Source organism: Hemitrygon akajei, chromosome 4 (assembly GCF_048418815.1).
Source record: "Hemitrygon akajei chromosome 4, sHemAka1.3, whole genome shotgun sequence".
Taxonomy (NCBI): Eukaryota; Metazoa; Chordata; class Chondrichthyes; order Myliobatiformes; family Dasyatidae; genus Hemitrygon; species Hemitrygon akajei.
The window spans coordinates 170,644,333-170,670,560 of record NC_133127.1 but is presented as its reverse complement, the minus strand read 5'-3'; the positions used below and the strand labels follow the sequence as shown (position 1 = coordinate 170,670,560).

At 41.0% G+C, this 26,228-nt stretch overlaps 1 protein-coding gene across 1 annotated transcript in view; it reads left to right on the top strand.

Annotated features, from left to right (window-relative positions):
• mrps31 (mitochondrial ribosomal protein S31) overlaps nucleotides 1–19,608 on the top strand; it is a 35,841-nt gene extending 16,233 nt beyond the window's left edge. Inside the window, exons 4-7 of the mRNA XM_073043960.1 lie at nucleotides 6,465–6,611; nucleotides 8,426–8,499; nucleotides 15,633–15,776; nucleotides 15,904–19,608. Of these exons, the coding sequence (XP_072900061.1) occupies nucleotides 6,465–6,611; nucleotides 8,426–8,499; nucleotides 15,633–15,776; nucleotides 15,904–16,136 (598 nt within the window). The 3' untranslated portion in view covers nucleotides 16,137–19,608. The remainder of the gene's footprint in view (nucleotides 1–6,464; nucleotides 6,612–8,425; nucleotides 8,500–15,632; nucleotides 15,777–15,903) is intronic.
• The last annotated feature ends 6,620 nt before the right edge of the window (nucleotides 19,609–26,228 follow it).

Here is a 26,228-nt window from a genome sequence, read left to right as displayed (position 1 = left end):
GATGAAAGAAAGAGACTGACTAGAATTGTTGCACAGCATGACAGTTTAGAGCTAATGGCTCATTTATAAAGAAGCTTTACTTATGTAGCATCTTTCATAACTTCAAAATCTGCCCGAGGACATTCCTGGCAGTAAATTACTTCAGCAAAATAGTTTCTATTCTAATTTAAAGAGAAACAGCAGCTAGTTTGACCCCACTAAATATGTGAGATAAATGACAGTTTTAATGGTGTCAGTGAAAGGATACTGGAAAACAGAACAACCATTCTTTGTCTTTCTGAAAAGACCAATGGAACCTCAGTTGAATGTACGATTGAAATGTTGGCATCCCTGACAACTCAATATTTTCTCTGTATACATTGTGGAACTATGATAAAACCCATGCTTGTGGCTGCAGTCAGAAATTCAAGTTGTAACAGCCAGTGCCCAAACACTTGCCATAGTACTTTCTCTACAAGAACACAAAAATACTATCAGTAAATAGAACATAAAATTGGCGTTGGTAAATAATGAACATTAGAAACAGTGTCTAGACTTGTGCTTAGAAATCGATGGAGTCCTATTAGGTTTTAGCTAGCCTTAGAGTTATTAAGCATTGAATATTTATTTCAAATCTGAAGGAAGTTTTTATTTCTGTGACTGGATTTTTATTTGCAAGTAGAAATGTTAACACACTTGTGGATTGAAAATCACTTTTGTGGAGCAGTTGCTATTCTATTCTAAAGAAAGGCAGCAGCTAGTTTGACCCAGCTTAGTATGTGAGATAAATGACAGTTTTAGTGGTGGTGCTGTTTCCTTTAGGTGTTATAGCCAGGGGTGGTAATGGGGATAAGCTCCTACTACCTGTTAAATGCTCTCAAAGGTGTGTGTCTCAGGTAACCTCTGACAACCATGCCCAGCTCCTGGCCTTCACATGTGGCTTAGCTATGAACTGTTTCTACTGACAGGAGAAAGGCAAAAGTTGGGTGACTGGTGGCCAGTCGCTTCGTGCAGATGGAGCTTGTCAGCCGTGGTTGACAGCTCATCTAGCAGAAGGAAAGCTCTGATCTCAAATGCTTGCTACCTTGCTACCGTACCCACTCATGGGGAAGGCTTTGGAAGTAAACTCCGAGGGAAGGTGTGGAGCTGGAGTCCCTAAGGCAGTCCTATGCTGAGTTCAGTGCTGACTGGCAACTCTTGCGATGGTGCTTGGCCAAACTGTATCAGCCTGTGCTGTTCCTTTGGATTCAAGAGCTGTGTGGAGATGGGGAGCCTGCTACATGGGTAACAGCTTGCTCTCCATATTGTACTGCCCTGGCCTGCACATCATGTAGACAGCTGTGATGCAACATCCATTGTTGGCCCCAACTAATGGAGGCCGCTTTTAGTGGTGTTGCTGAAGAAATACTGGAAAACAGAACCGTTATTTATGCCGATCTGAGGTGGCCAATGGAACCTCAATTCAATGTATAGTCCAAATGTTGGCATCCTTGAGAGCTCAGTATTTCCTCAGAATAGCTGTGTTTTTTTTTTAAGAATACAGACCTCTAGGATGAAGTTTCTCAGACCAAAGCATTGGCTGTTTATTTCCCTCCAAAGGTGCTGCCTGACCTGCTGAGATCCTACAGCATTTTGTGTGTGTTAATCCAAACCTCTGGATTTTCAGCCGAGCTGGAAGTCACTGTCATCAGGGAGGAAGTACAAGAGCATGAAAATCCACACTCAGTTAGTTTGGAACATCTTCCCCTCTGCCATCAGATTTCTGAATGGTCTGTGAACACAGCCTCTTCATTTCTATTTTCATATACATTTTTATTTTATAACATAGTAATTTTATGGGTGTACAGCTGCAAAACAACAAATTTCATGCCATATAAGACAGTGATAATATATCCGATTCTGAGCACTTGGTACCTTCTGAAGATCTATTACCTGGAAGCAAAACCAAGACAGCTATTTGAAAGAATAATTTCAACAATGATTCCATTCACTGTTTATTGTTTAATGAACAATAAAGAATGGTAAAATTATGATAGAATTGTGGTAGGTCAGTTTGTTGAATATGTACAGTTTAAAAATATCGACCATAGAAACTTAACTGTACAGAGGAGACTATCTGCATGGTGGCAGCTGAAGAAGTTGTATGGCTGAATGCAGTCTGAAGCAGTATTTGTTTCATTAGTTGTTCAACCAGGACCTGTTAAATATGATGAAGGATTCTATCTTTACCATCCTTGCAGGCATTGAGTACTGGAACCCCACCACTATTTGAGCAAGAGCAATTTTCTACACTCCTTTTTGAACCAACCTTTTAAAACCTTAAATCTACATCTTATAGAATAGTACAGCACATTACAGGCCCTTTGGCCCACAATGTTGTGCCGACCCTCAAACCCTGCCTCCCATATAACCCCCCACCTTAAATTCCTCCATATACCTGTCTAGTAGTCTCTTAAACTTCACTAGTATACCTGCCTCCACCACTGACTCAGGCAGTGCATTCCACGCACCAACCACTCTCTCAGTGAAAAACCTTCCTCTAATATCCCCCTTGAACTTCCCTCCCCTTAACTTAAAGCCATGTCCTCTTGTACTGAGCAGTGGTGCCCTGGGGAAGAGGCGCTGGCTGTCCACTCTGTTTATTCCTCTTAATATCTTGTACACCTCTATCATGTCTCTTCTCATCCTCCTTCTCTCCAAAGATTAAAGCCCTAGCTCCCTTAATCTCTGATCATAATGCATACTCTCTAAACCAGGCAGCATCCTGGTAAATCTCCTCTGTACCCTTGCCAATGCTTCCACATCCTTCCTATATTGAGGTGACCAGAACTGGACACAGTACTCCAAGTGTGGCCTAACTAGAGTTTTATAGAGCTGCATCATTACATCGCGTCTCTTAAACTCTGTCCCTCGACTTATGAAAGCTAACACCCCATAAGCTTTCTTAACTACCCTATCTACCTGTGAGGCAACTTTCAGGGATCTGTGGACATGTACCCCCAGATCCCTCTGCTCCTCCTCACTACCAAGTATCCTGCCATTTACTTTGTACTCTGCCTTGGAGTTTGTCCTTCCAAAGTGTACCACCTCACACTTCTCCAGGTTGAACTCCATCTGCCACTTCTCAGCCCACTTCTGCATCCTATCAATGTTTCTCTGCAATCTTTGTCAATCCTCTGCACTATCTACTACACCACCAACCTTTGTGTCGTCTGCAAACTTGCTAACCCATCCTTCTAACCCCACATCCAGGTTGTTAATAAAAATCACAAAAAGTAGAGGTCCCAGAACAGATCCTTGTGGGACACTACTAGTCTTCATCACCCTTGAATTATTGACACCTCTACCAGTTGAAAGAAGTCCATTCAATTTGTTATATCTTGATCCTTATAGTTTTATACATTCTTAATTAAATCTTCTCAAACTTTTCTGTCCTAAATCAGCTTAGGCTGTCTTTTCTCATAACTAAACTTTTCCAGAACCTTCCATATTCTTTGATCTACTTTGTATTAACTTCTCTATTACTAGACCTTTCTTGTAATGAGCTGACTAAAATAATGGACGTAACAGTTGTAACATCTGTGATCTTACCAGAGCTTTGTTCAAATCTACCAAACTCCTGTATGCGTTGTTAACCTGGACTGCCACCTTCATGCATCAGTGGTTCCTTTATGCCTTTCTTGGTATCTGATTATTTTAAAGCACTTTTTATCCCCTTTTAAATGTATAATCTCACACTATTTTGGGTTTAATTCCATTTACCACTTTTCTATTTATGTAAACAATCACATCAGTATCTTTTTAGACCAGTTTTCTCCCTCATTTTGAACCAGATGGCCAAGTTTATGTAAGTTTTCCACCTCTTAATGCCTCTTGCTTCTCCACGTATGACATCATTATGCACCAATAAAGGGGTGGGCTATGACACCGCTTTTCAGCTACTCCACTACCCGATCTCTCTATCTGTACCCCAGCATCTCCACAACAGTTCACACCTCCATTCATGCAAAGACTAATGACCCTCTCAATACCTCTACAACTTTTGAATGACACTCATGTGCTATACCTTTAAACAACTCAGAGTTTACAAACCAGAAAACTACCCACCATGGAATAGAACTGAAGAATCCTCTTGGATGAGCGGCAAAAGGTCTTTTAGACGACACAGCAAGTCCAGTTGCTTTGATTTACTACTTCTTGATATACAATCAAGATGACTGAGAAACTTCATGGACATAATGACCTAAGCTTTCCAGAATCCCCATGCTTTTCAGTGACTTAAGTATACTGTAGACTAGTGGTCACCAACCCATCGATCGCGATCGACTGGTCGATCTTGGAGACTTTCCCAGTAGATCCCGAAAAAAAAAGAAAAATAAATACACAAATACTGTTGAGAATAAAAAAACGCAAAATGCTGGAGAACTCAGCAGGCCAGACAGCATCTATGGGAGGAGGTAGTGACGACGTTTCGGCCCGAAACTTTGTCACTACCTCCTCCTGTAGATGCTGTCTGGCCTGCTGAGTTCTCCAGCATTTTGTGTTTTTTTTTATTTCCAGCATCTGCAGATTCACTCGTGTTGCCTTTGAAATACTGTTGAGAGATTGTTTTGGGTTGCGGGGTTTTAGTTCTGTTCTTTCTGCCCAGTGCGCATGCGTGTAGCTCCCCTGCCACACACTACACAGTTTACTTTAGTGGTCCCCAACCACCGGGCCGCGAGGAAATGATACGAGTCAGCTGCGTCTTTCCTCATTCCCTGTCACACCCACTGTTGACCTTGAACCCACGTGAGGTCATCAGTAGCCTAAACACAGTGATGCCCTTGTGCCATGGATCACTAGCCGCCTTGTGCGGCCGGCGAGAAGTGCCGTTGCCACTGGCCTGGAGCGTGGACAGATGGGCGCCGCCTCTAAACCTGTTCACCACACCGAATGTTTGTGGGGAACCTGGTGCTAAAATATTCGCAGACAATCTAATTTGTGCTCAGGGTTTCATAAGTATCAGAGCAGCTACTGTGCTGCAATCTACTGAAACAAACTTTTGTCGCCCAATAGATCCTACAAGGGGAGAGGGCGCGTCCTGTCGCATTCCTCGCTCTGTCGGTCACTCTTTCTAGACTGCGACTGCCACGACCCCAGCCTGGGGACCTCCGGCCTTGACCTTGTCCTCTCACCCCACCCACGACCAGCCGCACCTGGCCAAGGCGTCTGTTGGTGGGTGGGCGGGAGGCTGGAGTTCGGGCCCGGAGGCTGTCTAATGAGGCAATGAAGCACTCAAAACTGCTTTGGTACCCTGAGTCCAAGCACACTGCAGTTAAAGACAAACGCGTTGAGTTTTGTGAGTGGAAAGAATGTGAGCAAGCCGAACAGAAGCTAAGTGCCGAAAGCCAAGAAAACTAAATTGTAGAATAGACTGGATATAAGGAACCTGCTTTGAGTATCGCTGTATTCCGGTTGTGTTTAACACCCCCCTCCCCCGATCAGCCGGTCAGCAAGAATATTGTCAATATTAAACTGGTCCGCTGTGCAGAAAAGGGTGGGTACCCCTGGTGTTCATACATTATTTCTACTTCCGGGTTGCAGGGTTTTACTTCCGGTCTTTCCTGCCCTGGTGCTCATGCGTGTAACTAATCGATCTGGGGTCGATCTTGCCTTTCTCTAAGGCCGAGGTAGGGTATCTTGGGCTTAAAAAGGTTGGTGACCACTACTGTAGACTAAACATTGCTGCACATGGTGTAGCGGTTAGCACGATCACTTTACAGCACCTATGATCTCGTAATCAGGGTTCAATTCCCGCTTCTGTCTGTAAGGAGTTTATATGTTCTCCCCTTGACTGTGTGGGTTTCCTCTGGGTGCCTCCAGTTTCCTCCAGCATTCCAAAGATGTACAGTTAAGGTTAGTAAGTTTGGGTGTGCTATTTGGCACCAGAAGCATGGTGATACTTGCATGCTGTTCTCAATGGTTTGATTTGATGCAAATAATGCATTTCTGTATGTTTTGATGACATTAAAGATCATCTGTTTTTGAATCTTTATTTAGCAAAGGTGCTTATCGAAACATCTTATGGTACCTCTTAAATGTATCACCCTGCCTTTTTAACTTGTTACCTTACCATTTGTAGTTTTCATATGGATTTGCATGTGGATTTATTTAGAAATTGGAGTGTAGTTGCTATAGTAGAGCTTTTGTTTTTTTTTGTTTTCTAACAGTGACACAAAATTCTTGCAACTTATTCAATATATTAGTTCTTGTGTTATTTAAATCCTGGTATTAGGTAAATTCTGTGGAAACAAATTATTTTCTTTGGGATCAGTGGTAAAGCTGCTTAACTCTTTTTGTTGACAGTAGTTGTTAATTGTTATAAAGAATTTTATAATTTTCATTTGTAAAGCCTATACATTCAAGTTTTGGGGTTGAAATAAGCAAAAATAAATCTGGATTTGCTAAAACTATTCAAACTATTGTTGGAACTCTGTCAATTTCAGTAATATTATTGCAAACATGAAGGTTGGAAAACATCCTGGTGCACGGGCTGGGTTCAGATCTGCCAGTGAAATCCACTTTGATGAAGATGGGCAAGGATATGCTCCTCACCGAGGTGTTACCAGTGAATTTAATGCACTGAAGAAAAGGTATTTTTATTCATCATTTTGATAATATTTTTGTAGATGGTTGAGAGAAATATTTTTGGTCATATTGCATATAGGTTGTGGTTTAAAAAGGTTGTACACTTGCCTGCAGGTCCTTTACTATGTTAGTCTTTTTTGTATTGTATGGGCTTTACTGAGACCTTGCAAATGTATAGTTTGAACAATTGTAGTTAGATTATTAATTTTCTCTTTATCTCCAAAGACGTTAAAAGAGTGTGTGTTAGTCCTTTAGAGAAGGAGAGAATGAATGACTATGTTACTTTGAAGTTAAATATGCAAATTCATGATCACATTCCTCTTAATGTTTATAAAAAACCTAAATACAACTGCATATTTGGTTAGAGGGGGTCCAATGGAGATAGTTAGTTTCAGATCTTTGCCCCAATAGCTGAAAAAGGAAAAGTTTATTAAGCCCCGTGTGTCTATTGTTCAATTCAATAAGACTGTAGCTGATCTGTTTCTCCTGCCCTTTACCCAAAATTTTTCTGCATCCTTTCATACCCCTCCATGATATAGCTTAAACATTTCAATTGAATCAGCACCCAATTTTGATAATAAAAAAAATTGATTACTTTTTAACACTACCCAACATTATTGCTGAGAGTTCCAAAATCAATCAAATTTAAATTGAGATTTTGCAATCTGCCTTCATGCCTGAATAGAGTGCTAGCTGAGTTTTTTTCTGTGTGAGGTAGAGTGGTAGAACCACTGCTGCCTCAAAGGTCTAGAGACCCTTAGTTCGAGTTTGCACATTCTTTCTGTGAGTGCATAGGTTTCCTCTAACATTACAAAGACTTGCAGGTTGGCAGGTTAATTGATTGTTGTTTCTTGTCAATAGTTTGTGTGTTGAATCTGAAAGGAGTTGATAGAAATGCAAGAGGAGAAAGTGGGGGCTTGATGATTGGCTGAGAGGCCTTTTTTTATGTTCTCCTCATACTTTAATGAATTAGCACTTTGTGCTAGTCCATGCCAGTACATCCTTCCTGAGGAGCAATAACCAACATTAAACAATATATATATAATGTTTTGTGTACATTTTAGTTGTCTCTTATAAGGTTCACTCCAGAAAATTGGTCACATATCTAAACTGATAGTTTAATGCTATGTTGATTGAGTACTATACTGTAGAAATAACTTCATTTAAAAAAAAGTTAGGAGCTTAAGTATAAAATCTAATGACTGGCTCGGTTCAAAAAAAGAGCAGGTAAGTTAACCAAATTAGCACACACAAGATATTGGAGGAACACACACACAAAATGCTGGAGAAACTCAGCAGGTCAGGCAGAAGCTATGGAGAGGAATAAAGAGTTGATGTTTCTCGCTGAGACTCTTCATCAGGACTGAAAAGGAAGGTGGAAGAAGCCAGAATAAGATGATGGGGGGAGGGGAAGGAAGATTTTGTGTGCTACTCTGGGTTTTTTAGCATCTGCAGAATCTCTTGTGTTTAATTTAATCAAAGGTGGCCAATATTTATTCCCGAGAATTAACAAAATACACCATTAAACAAGGGGGCTGCTGTATTTGCCTCTGTTGCACTAACAAAGCTACTTTGTGTTGAAGTACCCTGAGAAATTAAATGTTGAGAATGCGAAAGATACTAAATGAGTGTTTTCTTCCCCCTGTAAGTTTTGTCTTTTGAGGAACTGAAAAGGGTAAATTTCCAGAGAGAGTAAACTTGAGAAGTGATATACTTTTGTTCAAAGTCAGCTAGCTAAGACAACTTTGAAACAAGTATTTTACCCAAATGTTTGTTAGGAATTGACATAACGCCACTTATTTCTATTTTTTCCTTTTAGGAAGGGTATTTATACAGGGAAAAGGTTAAACATTTTTCCTGTACACACGGAATCAGAAAGCGTACCAGAATCTGGTTTGTTGCATTTTTCTTGCATTATTATTCATATTTATATTAGCAGTGCTTGTCCATTTTAGGGGATGAACATTATGAGTTTAAATGGTGAGCTGTCAGCAGGCAGTTATTCCTTTTTGTCTAATTATCACTGATGGATTTGTTGCATTTCCTCACCAGAAGGTTGAATAAAAGTATGGAAATAGTGGGACACTTAGATTAACGTAGTTGTTACACGTGTAACACGCTGTAATGTTTCACTGCTAAGGGTAATGTAATGGCTTCTATGTAATGTTTCACTGCTAAGGAAATGGTTTCTCTGTAGCAGCAATGTTTGGATTATGGCTAGAGATAACAGGGCTTTGGAATGCAGGGGTTAGCCAATGAAGAAATGTTCTTTCTTGTGTGTCTGGAAACGGTCTTTCGTCGGGGAGCAATGGAGAGAGAGGACGCAAATGAAGAGAGTCAGAAGACCACCAGACGGAGTGGACTGAGGAACGAGGGCCGAGGGCGGCAATGCTCAGAAGAGGCTGATAGTTAATAAATAGCCGTATCAGTAAGCTCCAGTAATGTGCAGTAGACTTTTTCTCCTCAAAATGGGCCCTTTTTATTTTCTTTACTAACCCTTTATTCAGATTAAGATTTATGAACAATCATTTAATTGCATATTGTGTACTGTTTGATATTTTGCGGTGTGGATTTGTAACAGGGCAACAATTCACGCAGCATCAACAGAAACAAGATTTCTCAGTTTGGCGGGGCCAGAAGTTGTTTTCCCCAAGAGGAACACGTGCTGGCCGAGCCTGAGGGTTACCCACAAATCTATTGTTTATGCATCACCAAGAGCTTTCTGAATTGAACTTCCTTAACATGCTTATGAGCTGCCTGTAAAAGAGAGTTCCAGATTCACTTGATACTAAAATTTTGTTCATGCTCAGGAGTGTCTTGTTTATGTCTATTTCCAAGTACTGATGATCTTTGATGGGGTGGAGAGAGAGGAAAATTAAATCTGAGAGAATATTAACCACGTTGGTCTGTATGACTGAAAGATAAGTAGATTTGTGACTAGACCAAATATGCAACTGTAGTAGGGTGTTCAGTATAGGAGCTGGGATGTTATGTACAATTGTGTTAAGACATTGGCAAGACCACATTTGGAATGTTGTGTTCCGTTCCATTACCTTGCAACAGGAAAAATGCCATGAAGCTGGAAAAATGTAGACGAGATGTACGGGGATGTTGCTGGGACTCAAGGGACTGAATTATGGAGAGAGTTTGGGCAGGTTGCGAGTTTATTCATTGGAGTGCTGGAGAATGAAGGGTGATCTTGTATCAGTGTACAAAATCAGAAAGGATGACTGTGCAGTCTTTTTCTCAAAGTTGAGGAATTAAGAACTATAGGGCATAGGTTTAAGGTGAGAGGGGAGGGAGTTAATAGGAGCAATGCACACAAAATGCTGGAGGAACTCAGCAGGTCAGGCAGCATCTATGGTAATGAATAAATAGTCGACGTTTCAGGTTGAGGTCATTATTCAGGACTGGAAAGGAAGGGAGAAGACACCAAATTAAAAAACACGAAAGTCCACTGCAGATGCTGTGGTCAAATAAACACGTACAAACAAGCTGGATGAACTCAGCAGGTCGGGCAGCATCTGTTGAAAGGAGCAGTCAACGGATGCTGCCCGACCTGCTGAGTTCATCCAGCTTGTTTGTACCAAATTAAAAAGCTGGGGTGAGGGGAAGTAGGACAAGTTAGAAGGTGATAGGTGAAGCTATGTTGGATGGGAAAGAAAAAGGGTTGGAGAAGAAGGGAGTCGAATAGGAGAGGAGAGTGGACCATGAGAGAAAGGGAAGAAGTAGAGGCACCAGGGGGAGGCAATCCAGTGAGGAGAAGAGGTAAGAGGCCAGAGTGGGAAATGGAAGAAGGGGGAGGGGAAAGATAAAAGAAAAATTACCGGGAGGAGAAATCGATGTTCATACTATCGGTTTGGCGGCTACATAGATGGAACAAGAAGTGTTGCTTCTCCACCCTGAGAATGCCCTCATTGTGGCAGAAGAGGAGGCCATGGATCAACATGTCCTAATGGGAATGGGATTTCATAGGAACCTGTGGAGCAATTTTTTTTAACCTGGAGAGCAGTCAGTATACGGATTGAGCTGCTATAGGGAGGAGTTAAAGTAGGTACAGTCGGCCTTCCATATCCGTGGGTTCCACATCCGCGGATTCAACCAATCACGGTTCAAAAATATTCGAAAAAAGAAATTCCAGAAAGTTCCAAAGCCGAGCACTACTCTGAATCCACGCGAATGAAATGGTGTAGGCATACCCTGCCGTAGCCTCCCGCCATTTCACAGATCCTCAGTCTCTTTCCAGCACTTGTTTGAGCATTGTTCGCCTCGCATCTTGTTCATTCGCTACTTGTGTTATGAACGAGAGGAAGGAGTTTAAGGCTAGTAAGGGATGGCTGGCTAGTTAGGTAAAGCACTACAGCCTCAAGTGCATTTGCTAATGCCGAGGCAGCATCAGCGTTCCCAGAAGAGCTATGATGGTTGCATCTGTACTGAACATGTACAGACTTTTTTTCTTGTCATTATTCCCTAAACAGTACAGTATAACAACTATTTACATAGCATTTACATTGTATTAGGTATTGTAAGTAATCTAGAGATGATTTAAAGTACACGAGAGGATATGCATAGTTTATATGCAAATACTACACCATTTTATACAAGGGACTTGAGCATCTGCGGATTTTGATACCCGTGGTGGGGGGGGGGGGGTCCTGGAACCAATCCCCCGCGGATGCCGAGGGACAACTGTATATTAACAACATTTAAAAGACAGTCAGACAGCTACATGAATAGTAAAGGTTTAGAGGGCTATGGACAAAACATGAGTAAATGGCTTTAGATGTTTCAGAAAGGACAGGGAGGGAGGCAAAAGAGGTGGGGGTGTGGCACTGTTGATCAGAGATAGCGTCACAGCTGCAGAAAAGGAGGAAGTCATGGAGGGATTGTCTACAGAGTCTCTGTCGGTGGAAGTTAGGAACACGAAAGGGTCAATAACTCTACTGGGTGTTTTTTTATAGACCACCCAATAGTAACAGGGACATCGAGGAAAAGATAGGCAAACAGATTCTGGAAAGGTGTAATAATAACAGGGTTGTCATGGTGGGAGATTTTAATTTCCCAAATATTGATTGGCATCTCCCTAGACCGAGGGGTTTAGATGGGGTGGAATTTGTTAGGTGTGTTCAGGAAGGTTCTTGACACAATATGTAGATAAGCATACAAGAGGAGAGGCTGTACTTGATTTGGTATTGGGAAATGAACCCTGTCAGTTGTCAGATTTCTCAGTGGGAGAGCGTTCTGGGGATAGTGATCACAATTCTATCTTGTTTACCATAGTATTGGAGAGGGATAGGAACAGACAAGTTAGGAAAGCATTTAATTGGAGTAAAGGGAAATATGAGGCTATCAGGCAGGAACTTGGAAGCATAAATTGGGAACAGATGTTCTTAGGGAAACGTACGGAAGAAATGTGGCAAGTATTTAGGGGATATTTGCATGGAGTTCTGCATAGGTACGTTCCGATGAGACGGAAAGGATGGTAGGGTACAGAATCTGTGATGTACAAAGGCTGTTGTAAATCTAGTCAAGAAAAAAAGTTTACGAAAGGTTCAAAAAAACTAGGTAATGATAGAAATTTAGAAGATTATAAGGCTAGGAGGAAGGAGCTTAGTGAAATTAGGAGAGCCAGAAGGGGCTATGAGAAGGCCTTGGCAGACAGGATTAGGGAAAACCCCAAGGCATTCTACTGCAAGAATGTGAAGAGCAAGAGGATAAGACATGAGAGAATAGGACCATTCAAGTATGACAGCGAAAAAGTGTGTATGGAACCGGAGGAGATAGCAGAGGTTCTTAATGAATATTTTGCTTCAATATTCACTACGGAAAAAGATCTTAGTGATTGTAGTGATGACTTACAGCAGACTGAAAAGCTTGAGCATGTAGGCATTAAGGAAGAGGATGTGCTGGAGCTTTTAGAAAGCATCAAGTTGGATAAGTCACTGGGACCAGATGAAATGTACCCCAGGCTACTGTGGGAGGCAAGGGAGGAAATTGCTGAGCCTCTGGTGATGATCTTTGCATCATCAATAGGGATGGGAGAGGTTCTGGAGGATTGGAGGGTTGCGGAAGTTGTTTCATTATTCAAGAAGGGGAATAGAGATAGCCCAGGAAATTATAGACCAGTGAGTCTTACTTCAGTGGTTGGTAAGTTGATGGAGAAGATCCTGAGAGGCAGGATTTATGAACAGTTGGAGAGGTATAATATGACTAGGAATAGTCAGCATGGCTTTGTGAAAGGCAGGTCATGCCTTATGAGCCTGATTGAGTTTTTTGAGGATGTGACTAAACACATTGATGAAGGCAGAGCAGTAGATGTTGTGTATATGGATTTCAGCAAGGCATGTGATAAGGTACCCCATGCAAGGCTTATTGAGAAAGTAAGGAGGCATGGGATCGAAAGGGACATTGCTTTGTGGATCCAGAACTGGCTTGCCCACAGAAGGCAAAGAGTGTTTGTAGATGGGTCATATTCTGCATGGAGGCCAGTGACCAGTAATGTGCCTCAGGGATCTGTTCTGGGACCCCTCCTCTTCGTGATTTTAATAAATGACCTGGATGAGGAGGTGGAGGGATGGTTTAGTAAATTTGCTGATGACACAAAGGTTGGGGGTGTTGTGGATAGTGTGGAAGGCTGTCAGAGGTTACAGCGGGACATTGATAGAATGCAAAACTGGGCTGAGAAGTGGCAGATGGAGTTCAACCCAGATAAGTGTGAGGTGGTTCATTTTGATAGGTCAAATATGATGGCAGAATATAGTATTAATGGTAAGACTCTTGGCAGTGTGGAGGAGAGGGATCTTGGGGTCCAAGTCTGTAGGACACTGAAAGCTGTTGTGTAGGTTGACTCTGTGGTTAAGAAGGCAAACGGTGCATTGGCCTTCATCAATCGTGGGATTGAGTTTAGGAGCCGAGAGGTAATGTTATAGCTATATAGGACCCAGGAAGGATGTGGAAACCATAGAAAGGGTGCAGAGGAGATTTACAAAGATGTTGCCTGGATTGGGGAGCATGCCTTATGAGAGTAGATTGAGTGAATTCAGCCTTTTCTCCTTGGAGTGATAGAGGATGAGAGGTGACTTGATAGAGGTGTACAAGATGATCAGAGCATTGATTGTGTGGATAGTCAGAGGCTTTTCCCAGGGCTGAAATGGCTAACATGAGAGGGCACAGTGTTAAAGTGCTTGGAAGTAGATATAGAGGATCTATATCAGGGGATAAGTTTTTTTTATGCAAAGGGTGGTGAGTGCGTGGAATGGACAGCCCGCCATGGTGATGGGGGCGGATACGATAGGGTTTTTTAAGAGACTCCTGGATAGGTACATGGAGCTTAGAATAGAGGGCTATGGGTAACTCTAGGTAATTTCTCAGGTAAGGACATGTTCGGCATAGATTTGTGGGCCAAAGGGCCTGTATTGTGCTGTAGGTTTCTATGTTCCTAAATGAAACTAGCTTAGCTAGGAATCTTAGCATAGACTACTCGGGCTGAGGGGCCTGTATCCATACTCTGTGACTCTATAACAATTGTGAATTGCTTTAAACATCATTTGCAACAGTGATTAAGAGTAATGAAAAATGGATGAAATGAACCCACATTTTTATGATTCACTTCCTCCATATCATATTTAATGTTGTTAGCCAGAGTTGAAGATGAGTTGTTACAAGGTAGATCAGCCTTATTTTATGTGTGATGATAATTAAGATTTATATGATAGTCGGGATTTATTTTAATTGATTGTGAGTTTTAAGTATAGCAATAAAATAATTCTTCCTTTTTATAATTTAGAGAATGAAATTCAAAGTATTCACCTGTACCAAAGTAATGATGTTTTTTTGCCAACTGTTGCATTCCTAATTCCTGTTGCTATCTGGATTAAAGCTGATTTTTTTAGTGCTTGTGCATATTTAACATATCTAGTAGCATATCTTCCCCATCAGAGTGTCCACTTCCACATTTGTAATATTGCTTGCCTGATTCACAGCATCAACTTACCTACTACTGAAATCTTGATACTTTAACCTCCTCCAGACTTGAATGGCCTTATTTCAGTATCTCATTCATCCTCCTTACATTGGTACATCAGTACCTTGCTGCTTATTTATTAGACTAAATCCCAAATCTGTAGTTTTCAAGTTTCCTAACATAGTTTCAGTATTCCAATTTAATAATCCTATGGAGCAGGAAGTCAGAGTAGAGGATGTTAGAGAAAAAGGGAGGAGGAAATCCATGGAAAATTTTTGAAATGAAGATGAGAATCTTTTAATCAAGGCATTGTTTGATTAGCAAGCCAGGGTAAATCTAAATATTGGATGAATCCACATGTGTATAGGATAGAAGAGAGAGCTTGGCCAAGGCAGCGTAGTCAACTGGAAAAGATACAAGATGCCTTAGGGATTCAAAAACTTAGTGATAATTAATTATCAAAGATTCAATGTATCTGATTACATGCAACAAGTCAAGTATTTGACAAGAACAGGAATGGGAAGTCAGCACAGAATAGGCTAATGTGCTGGAGCATGTTGAGATCAAGGTTCACACAATATTATGGGCTGAAGGGCCTGTGCTTTCCTATATTCCATTAATAGGAGAATCTAAACAGTCATAAAATGGAAGATCAAACACGAGGAAATCTGCAGATGCTGGAAGTTCAAACAGCAACACACACAAAATGCTGGTAGAACACAGCAGGCTAGGCAGCATCTATAGGGAGAAGCGCTGTCGACGTTTCGGGCCGAGACCCTTCGTCAGGACTAACCGAAAGGAAAGATAGTAAGAGATTTGAAAGTAGTGGGGGGAGGGGGAAATGGAAGGTTGTAGTATATAAGCTTAACTATGTATTGCTCTTTTCGCCAATTACCCTGGGTTATACGTCAAAGGCAATATATTGAAATAATATTGAAACTGCAAAATCTCTGCGCAGTGTAAAAATAAAGAAATATTTTTGATAGTTGTCTCAAATTAGAGAGTATTATCTTCATAGAAGTATCTCGAGAGTAGTAATTTGATGCAATTGCATTTTTACTAGTGGCACGACTATCACTATGGGATATCGAGCTGGCCAACGCAATAGCAACCATTTCTGAACAATTGCCTCGAAATGGGTTTGAGGAGATGATCCAGTGGACAAAGGAAGGCAAACTCTGGCAATTTCCTATCAACAATGAGGCTGGTACGTTTTTATAATAAAACATAATAGAAGTTACATTTGACAAAATGGTAAGTTGAATATTTTTAAATGATTAATATTTTTTATTCAATTTGATAACCTGGTTTTCAAATTCATGATTGTATTTCAGGACTTGAAGAAGAGGAATCTGTGGAATTTCATGAACACATATATCTGGAGAAACATTTACATGGGTTCTCAGAGGAAGGACCAATACGCCATTTCATGGAACTAGTCATCAACGGGTTAAGTAAGAATCCGTATTTAACGGTACAACAAAAGATTGAACATATTGACTGGTTTCGCCAATATTTCCAAGGAAAGCAGGATATTCTGAATGAAAGCGAGATGTATATTAACTGAAATGATTTTTTAAACTTAGTAGTATGTGAAATCCTGAATTGGTACAATGGACAGACTGTTGTCTAGCTAATAAAATACCTTAGGAGTGTTATCACTACTTAATTTAAAATTAATTCTAATCACAATCTCTTTCTACATTCTTTTGCTCATCAGCCTTATTTCAGTGAAGTATTATAAACTCTAGTAATTTTTTGATATCTTTGTGTTGCAATGAATGTCCTTTTTTTCTTCACTTTATGGCAAGTCAGCGCACTGAAATATATTCTTAGCATTTTCTTTTTAATTACTGAGACATTATAAAAAAGTACATTTTTTAAAATAAAAATATCAAATTTTGATTATTTACTCAAATATACTTATGTTAATATGTTGTGAGAGAATCATTTGGTTTGTAAACTTTCATCAGGATGCAGTTATTTGCCTTGAATTGAATGTAATTAGAACCCATCATGTAGGGAAATGTCACCCTGCTATTACAAGGTATGTAGTTCCGTATTGCCATGTGGACTTTATAGTCTCAACTTCTACACAATGTTTGTAGATTGAAAAACTAATGAAAGACTCAAAGCCTAGTGGAGAGTGGCGGTATTCAAAATCAGGAGGTTTTCAACGCCAGAGGAGTAAAGTGTGGCTATAACTTGAAACTGTAGATTTAAAAGAATTGGCAATACAATTTGAGTGAGAAGAGAGAAGTGTTTTCACATGCAATTATGTTTAATATCTGGAATGTACTACTGACCATGGTAGAATCAAATTTGATAGTAACCTTCAAAGGGCTGTTGTGTATGTATTTGAAGGGGACCATTATCCAGGGTTATGAAAATAAATCATGAAATAGGATGAATTAGGCAGCACAAATACAATGGATTGATGGGCCTCTAATAAAACCACTCTGTAATTTATTAAATAAAAACAAAATTCTGGAAGTGCTCAGAGGGTGAGGCAGCATTAGTGGTCAGAAAAGACAAATTAGATCCATTGTTAGGATAATGACTACATTATGAGAGCTAAATTTGGGTGTCAAACACAGCTGTAATAGGAAAATCTACTTGTATATTTGCTTCAGTGCAGTCAAGTAAATTGGAAACAAATGTCTTTGAACTAAATGAAATAAAATGAGTGGATAAATAAAACGTCAAGGTGACTTAGTAATACTTTCCTCTAGACAGTGTGTTGTCTGTCTGGCAGGTGAACTCTGAACCTTCTGTCATTGTTCTGAATTAGCTGTGGCTGCCAGGAAGGCAGCTCCACCAGTGACCCTTATAATGATGACTTTTCCTTCTCTGCTTTTGCATAGTGATTTGGGTTTGTTTTGATACACAGAGACAAATCTAACATTGCACTGGATTAAAGGCAGGCACTGACTTCATAACTAATTGTTGGACTCATTGGTGTGTGACATGATGCTTTTCTCTGTTCAGTTCTCAGTATTATTCTCCACAGGGTGGAGCTGTAAACTAATGAAATATTTTGGGAGGCTAGGCTACGGAGATAGCTTTTAAAACGTAAATAGGTTTTACTATAGTAAATATGCATTTAGACCATAAGACATAGGAGCAAAATTAGGCCACTTGGCCCATTGAGTCTGCACCATTCCATCATGGCTGATTTATTGTCCCTCTCAATCTCATTCTCTTCCCTTCTCCCCTTAACCTTTGACATCCTGACTAACCAAGAATCTATCACTGCTTTAAATATACTGTACTTAATTCCCTGGCCTCCATAGCCATCTGTGGCAATTAATGCCACAGATTCATTAGCTTCTGGCTAATGAAATTCCTTCTCATCTCTGTGCAAAATGGATGTTTCTCTACGTTGAGGCTGTGCCTTCAGTTCTGGACTTACCCACTATAGGAAACATCCTCTCCACATCCATTCTGCCTAGGCCTTTCAATGTTTGGTAGGTTTCAGTGAGATCCCCCTCATTCTTCTAAACTCCAGTGAGTACAGGCCCAGAGCCCACAAAGGCTCCTCATACATTAACTCTTTCATTCCTGAAATAATTTTCGTGAGCTTCCTCCTGATCCTCTCTAATGCAAGCACATTTTTTTTCTTAAATGGGGGGCCAAAAACTGTTTGTAATACTCCCATTTGTGGTCTGACCAATGCTTTATAAAGCCTAAGCATCATATCCTTGCTCTTATATTCTAGTCCTCTTGAAATGAATGCTAACATTGCATTTGCCTTTCTTATCACCGACTCAACCTGCAAGTTAACCTTTAGAAAATCCTACAAAAGGACTCCCAAGTCCCTTTGCACCTCCGATTTTTTAATTTTCTCCATTTAGAAAATAGTCTATGGCTTTATTCCTTCTCCCAAAGTGCATGACCATACACTTCCCTACACTATATTCCATCTGCCACTTCTTTGCCCATTCTCCCAATCTGTCCAAATCCTTCTGTAGATTCCCTGCTTCCTCAACACTACCTGCCCCTCTATTTTATCTTTATATTGTTTGCAAACTTGGCCACAAAACCATCAATTCCAACATCCAAATTGTTGACATATAACAACATTTAACAAATACCAGCCCCTGCAAACCTCAACTTGTCACTGGCATCAACCACAACAGGACCCTATTTTGAGAAATAAATGAAATCCTTCCTTACATGTTATTTTTAGATTGAAGCAATATAGTAATATAGCCCATAACTTTTAAAATTAGAATTGTAGAGCAGATACAGGCCCTTCGGCCCCACGAATACCTGTCAACCACAGTGCACACCTAATTAATCCCAATTTCCTGTGTTTGCCCCTTATCCCACAAAGCTATGCCCCTCTATGTACCTATCCAAATGTTTCTCCTATACCTGGCAGCTTGTTCATATGCTCACTGCCTTCTGTGAGAGAGTTGTTCCTCAGTTCCCTCTCACTCAGATCTATGCCCCTTGAATTTAGACTCCCTTATCTTGAAGAAAAGCTGCTGCCATCCACCTGATAACTATAAAAAAATCTATAAAGTCATCCCTCATTCTTTTACATTTCAAGGAATAAGGACCTAGCCTGGCTAATAACCCAGGCCCTCTAGTCCTGGTATCATCCTTAACAGTGCAGTTAAGTGTGACCTCACCAATGACTTGCACAGCTGCAACATTTTGTCCCAACTCCTATACTCAATGACCTAACTTATGAAGGCAAGCATGCTAAGTGCCTTTTTTCACCTGTGACACCACCTTGAATGAACTCTGCACGTACTCCTGAGACCTTCGGTTTCATTACACTCCCTACTGCCCCTATCATTCATTGTATAAGTCCTACACTAGTTTGACTTTCCAAGACACCTCACCTCACACTTACCTCTATTGAAATCTATTTGCAGCTCCCCAGCCCACTCTCCTCACTGATCAAGATTCCCGTATAATCTGCGATAACCTTCGTTGTGTTCAACACCTAATTTCGTGTCATCTGTAAACTTACTGATCAGGCATTGTCCATTCACATCCAAATCATTTATATAAATAATAAATAACAAGGGTCCCAGCATCGACTCCTGTGGCATACTACTAGTCACCAGCCTTCATTCCAACAAATGATCTATAACCTCCAAGCCAATTTTGAATCTACTTAACTGCTTACTTTCCCTGAATTTCATTGGACCTAACCTTCTAGTCTAGCCTACCATGCAGGACCTTGTCAAAAGCCTTGCTAAGGTCCAAATAGACAACATGCATCGCCCTACCTTAAGACCATAAGACATAGGAGCAGAATTAGGCCATTCAGCCTATCGAGTCTGCTCTGCCATTCCATCATGACTGATCCCAGATGCCACTCAACCCCATACACCTGCTTTCTCGCCATATCCTTTGATTCCCTGACCAATCAGGAAACTATCAATTTCCGCCTTAAATATGCCCACGGACTTGGCCTCCACCGCAGTCTGTGGCAGAGCATTACATAGATTCACTGCTTTGGCTGAAAGAAATCATCCTTACCTCTGTTCTAAAAGGTTGTCTCTCAATTTTGAGACTGTGCCCTCTAGTTCTGGATACCCCCCACATTCTTCTAAATTCCAGTGAGTACAGACCCAACATTGCCAAACACCCCTTTTATGTTAACTCCTTCATTCCTGGAATCATCCTCGTGAACCTATCTGGACCCTCTCCAATGACAACACATCTTTTCTGAGACATGGGGCCCAAAACTGTTGACAATACTCCTGACTATTGTCCTATAAAGCCTCAGCATTATCTCCCTGCTTTTATAGTCTATTTCCCTTGAAATAAATACCAACATTGCATTTGCCTTCTTTACCACAGACTTGACCTGTAAATTAACTTTCTGGGAGTCCTGCACAAGGACTCCTAAGTCTCTCTGCACTCCTGATGTTTGAACCTTCTCCCCATTTAGATAATAGTCCACACTATTGTTCCTTTTACCAAGATGTATTATCGTACATTTCCCAACACTATATTCCGTCTGCTGCTTTTTTGCCTATTCTTCCAATTTGTCTAAGTCCTGCTGCAATCGCATTGCTGCACAGCACTACCTACCCCTCCATCTATCTTTGTATTATCCACAAACTTTGCCACAAAGCAATCAATTTCATTACCCAAATCATTGACAAACAATGTGAAAAATAGTGGTCCCAATACTGACCCCTGAGGAACACCATCAGTCACTGGCAGCCAACCAGAAAAGGTCCCCTTTATTCCCACGTGTTGTCAGTCGTTTCTCTATCCATGCCAGTATCTTTCCTGTAAAGCCATTGCATTTTATCTAGTTAATCAGCCTTGTGTGGCACCTCATCAAATGCCTTCTGAAACTCCACGTAAATTACATCCACTGCCTCTCCTTTGTCCACCTTGCTTGTTACTTCCTCAAAGGACTCTAACAGATTTGGTTTCCCTTTAAAGAAACCATGTTGATTTTGACTTATTTTATTATTAGTCTCCAAGTACCCCAGAACCTTGTCCTTAATAATGGACTCCATCATTTCCCAACCATTGAGGTTAGGCTAACTGGCCTATAATTTTCTTTCTTTTGCCTTCCTTCCTTCTTAAAGAGTGAAGTGATATTTGCCATCTTCCAGTTCTCTGGGGCCTTGCCAAAATCAAGTGATTCTTGGACGATCATGACCAATGGATCCATTATCTCTTCAGCAAACTCTCTCAGGACTCTGGGATGTCGTCCATCTGGCCCAGGTGACTTATCCACCTTGAGACCTTTGAGTTTGCCTAGCACTTTTTCCTTTGTAATAGCAATGGCGCTCACCCTGCTCCCTGACACTCATGGACCTCTGGCACATTGTTAGTTTCTTCCACAGTGAGCGTTTTCACCAGCGCTGCCTCCGCACCATCCTTAACATCCACTGGAGTGATTTCGTCACCAACATTGAAGTGCTCGAACAAGCAGAGGTCACCAGTATCGAGGCCATGCTGTTGAAGACACAGCTGTGCTGGGCAGGGCACGTCTCCAGGATGGAGGATCATCACCTGCCCAAGACTGTGCTGTATGGCGAACTCTCCACTGGCCACAAATTCCTCTCCAGCCTCCCACAAAAAGTCCAAGGGTGCACTTGATCTGGCCCTGGAGACTTATCCACCTTAACATGCAGTAAAGCTGCTTGGTAATAGGAATGTCCTCCAAAACATGTCCACTTTTTTCTGTTATCTATTGAGCAACCATGATTTTCTCCTCAGCAAACACTGAGGATAAATTTTCATTAAAAATCTCAAGATATAGGTGTTTCTGCTGATCTCTAAAGGGGCTTGATCTCTCTATTCATCCTTTTATTCTTAATATAGCTATAGACCTCTGGTGTTTTCCTTAACCTTACTTGCCAGATCCATTACAGACCCTCTATTTGCCCTGCTGATTTCTCTCAAGTGTAATCTTTATCTTTTTATAGCCATCAAGGGATTCCCTCAATCCTGACCCAACCCCAATATATGTTTCCTTCTACTTCTTGACCATAGCCTCAATATCTCTCATCAGCCAAGGTTCTCTATACTTGGTTTACCCTGCTGCTCCTGGAAATTTACTATCTCACTCTTAAAAGTTTCACAGTTGCCATTTGTTCCTTTCCTTTCAAGCAGACTCATCCAAATGACCTCTGCTAGATCTTGTCTAATTCCCTCAAAAGTAGCCCTGCTCCAATTTACGATCCTAACCTGTGGACCTGACCTATCCTTTTCCATCACTATCATGAAGCTTATAGAATTGTGGTCACTAGAGCTAAAATGCTTCCCAATTTTGTTTACATGCCCTACCTTGTTCCCTAAGAGGATGTCTAGTACTGCATAAACACAGATGTTGGAAATCCAGGGTACAGCATACAAAATGCTGGAGGAACTCAGCAGGTCAGAAGCATCTGTGAAAAGGAATAAACAATTGACACTTCGAGCCGAGACCTTCATTAGGATTGGAAAGGAAGGGGGAAGAAGCCAGAGTAAGAAGGTGGGGGAGGGGAATGACAGCCCCAACAGTCCTTCCAGTTGAGGCAAAACCTCACCTGCAAATCTTTTGAGATTGTCTACTGTATCTGGTACTTCTGATTGGTGAGACCCGAGTAGATTGGGTGATGCTTTGTCGAGCAACACACATAAAATACTGGAGGAACTCAGCAGGTCCTGAAGAAGTGGCTCTACCCAAAACGTTGACTGTTTATTCATTTCCATAGGTGCTGCCTGACCTGCTAAGTTCCTCCGCCATTTTGTGTATGTTGCTTTGGATTTCCAGCATCTGCAGACTTTCTCATGCTTATGCTTTGTCGCGCACCTTTGCTCCATCCGCAACAAGCAGGATTTCCTGGTGGTCGCCCATTTTAATTCTAATCTTCATTCCCATTCTGTAATGTCATGATGAGGCCATGCTCAGGTTGGAGGAAAAAGGCCTCATTTTGGGTTTACATGGGTTTACAAGAACATCACTTTCTTTAACTGATGGTAATTTTCCCCCCCCCCTCTTCCTCCTTCTCCATTCCCCACTCTGCCTCCCCTCTTACCTTTTCACCTCACCTGTGTATCACCTTCTGGTTGTCATCATCCTTCCTTTTCTCCCATAGTCCACTCTCCTATCAATTTCCTTTTTCTTCAGCCCTTTACCTTTTTCACTTCCCAGCTTCTCACTTCATCCTCCATCCTCCACTCACCTGGCTTCACTTTCTAGCTTGTTCTCCTCACCCCCCCCCCCCCCCCTTCTGGCTTCTTCTTCCTTCCTTTCCTGTCTTGATGAAGGGTCTTGCCTGAAATGTCGACACTTCATTCACATCCATAATGCGACCTGACCTGCTGAGTTCCTCTGGCAATCTGAATATGGCACCTTCCCAGGTAGGGCCCTTTATATATTGACTCCGGAAACTTTCCTGGATGCATTTCACATATTCCACCTCTTCTAGGCCCTTAACACCTGGGTGGCCCAGTCAATATGGAGAAAATTAAAATCTCCCACCAATACAACCTTATTCTTTCAACTATGGACAATACTTCCATGATACTATGTATGTTCAAAAAGTATTTTTAAACATACTTTACAAAATATAGGTCAAAACTCTACAACCTTTCACTATGAACTAACCTATTTTCTAGATTTCTGTGGAGTATATTCATTTTTATCTTACAAGACCAGAGTAAAGAGCAAAATCTTTACTATTGGATATTAACATATTCTTGACGTCATCATCATCAGCGTACTGAGGGCATTGTTTGTGGAGACTGCTTCAGTGAGGACTGCCTCAGCTCTGCTATATGCAGCAGCCACATCTCTGTGATACAAAAGCATAATAATCCTAGAAGATTTACCACACAGGAGCAGGCCTTTTTCCTCTTGTGTCTGTGTTGAATGAGGTCTATCCAATCTAATTCCACCTTAGAACATTAAGTCTACAGCCCTATATGTCATAGCTCTTGAAGTACTCTGTTTACCCACTGGAGCTTCTGTCTCCATTTAAGACAATTGGTTTCAGTACTTTTCCTCAGCTCTCCTCTTGCTTTAGTATGTACTCTAAATCAGCATCTGCAAACATGTGTATCTAAATCTAAAACCCTTGGCTTTTTCCCTGTCTTCTAAAGGATGAAAGTCTTTATCTATTTACACTATCTGCATCCCTCTTATACATCTGAATTAAATCTCCCCTCAGCAATCCCTGATTCAAAGAGGAAAATTATAACTTTTGCAATCTTTTGTAGCTAATCTTTTTCAGCTGTGGCAGCTCATTACTCATCCTTGCGCAATCCACAAGAATCACAGCAATGACACCAGAAATGTATCCCATGTGTAGGTCTAGTTAGTGTTGCATACAGCTCCCATAGGCCTTTTAACTAGCTTTAGTATCTGTGGACACACACTTCAACGTTCTCTGTTGCACACCACATGGTATCTTGTATTGCACCTTTCCAAATTCATTAACGTTTTCTGCATTAAGTTCCATTTACCAATCTTCTGTCCAATCCTGTAATCTGCTTTCCCCACTGTTAGCCATACAACCATTTTTTTATTGTATTATGTGCAAGTTGTCTATCCTGCTTCCATACATTTAGATATAAACCAGCACTATTTTTCACAAAAAGGAAAGGAGTAAGTACTGAGTCATGTGAGAGCCCACTAGTCACAACTTAAGACATTCATTAACAATTATCTTTTGCTTTCTGTGGCCTCAGCCAATTCACCCTTGGATAATTGACCATAAGCCCATAAGACATTGGAGCAGATATAGACACTCTGCTCATCGAGTCTGCTGTGCCATTCCATCATCTCTGATTTATTATTCCTCTCAACCCCATGCAGCTGCCTTCTCCATGTAACCTTTGACGTCCTGACTAACCAAGAACCCATCAACCTCTACTTTAAAGATTATTAATTACTGGGCATCCACAGCCATCCATGGCAATGAATTCCACAGATTCACTACCCCCTGGCTAAAGGAATTCCTTCTCATCTTTGTTCTAAATGGATGACCCTATATTCTGAGGCTGTGCCCTTTGGTCCTGGACTCACTCTCACTGTCGGAAACATCCTCTCCACATACACTCTATCTCAGCTTTTTGATATTTGATAAGTTTCAAAGAGATTATTCCCCCCCCCCCACTTCATTCTTCTAAACTCCAGTGAGTATAATCCCAGAGCCATCAAAGGCTCCTCATACGTTAACCCTTCCATTCCCAGAACCATTCTCATGAACCTCCTCTGGACCCTCTACGTTGCCAGCACATCTTTTCTTAGATAAGGGGCCAAAAACTGCTCAGAATACTCCAAGTGTAGTTTGACTAATGCCTTATAAAGCTTCAGCATCACATCCTTGCTCATATTCTAGTCCTCTCAAAATTAATGCTAAGATTGCATTTGAATTCTTTATCACCGACTCAATCTGCAAGGTAACCTTTAGGGAATCCTACACAAGGTCTCCCAAGTCCCTTTGCACCTCTGAAGTTCGAATTTTCTCCCTAATTAAAAAATACTTGCTTTTACACTTTCTACCAAAGTGCATGACCATACATTTCCCTGCACTGTATTCCATCTGCTACTTCTTTTCCCATTCTCCCAATCTGTCCAATTCCTTCTGCAAACTCCCTGCCTCCTCAACACCACCTGCCCCTCCATTTATCTTTATATTGTTTGCAAACTTGGCCACAAAACCATCAATTCTGTCCTCCAAATCATTGACATATAATGAGAAAAGAAGCAGTTCCAATACTGATTCCTGTGGAACACTACTTGGCATGGGCAGCCTACCAGAATAGTCCCTCTTTATTCTGATCTTTACCTCCTGTCAATCAGCCAATCTTCTTTCCATTTTAGTATCTTTAATGTAATACCATGGGCTCTTAATCTTGTTAAGCAGCTTCATTTGCAGCACCTTGTCAAGCACCTTCTGAAAATGCAAGTAAACAACATCCACTGTCTCTCCTTTGTCTGTTCTACCTTTACTTTATTGTCACCAAACAATTGATACCAGAACGTACAATAATCACAGTGATATTTGATTCTGCGCTTCGCGCTCCCTGGAGTACAAATCGAAGTAAATATAATAAAAAAATTAAAATTATCAATCATAATTAGAAAATAGAAAAGGGAAAGTAAGGTAATGCAAAAAGAAACCGAGAGACAGGTCTGGATATTTGGAAGATATGGCCCAGTTCCGGGTCGGGATCCGTT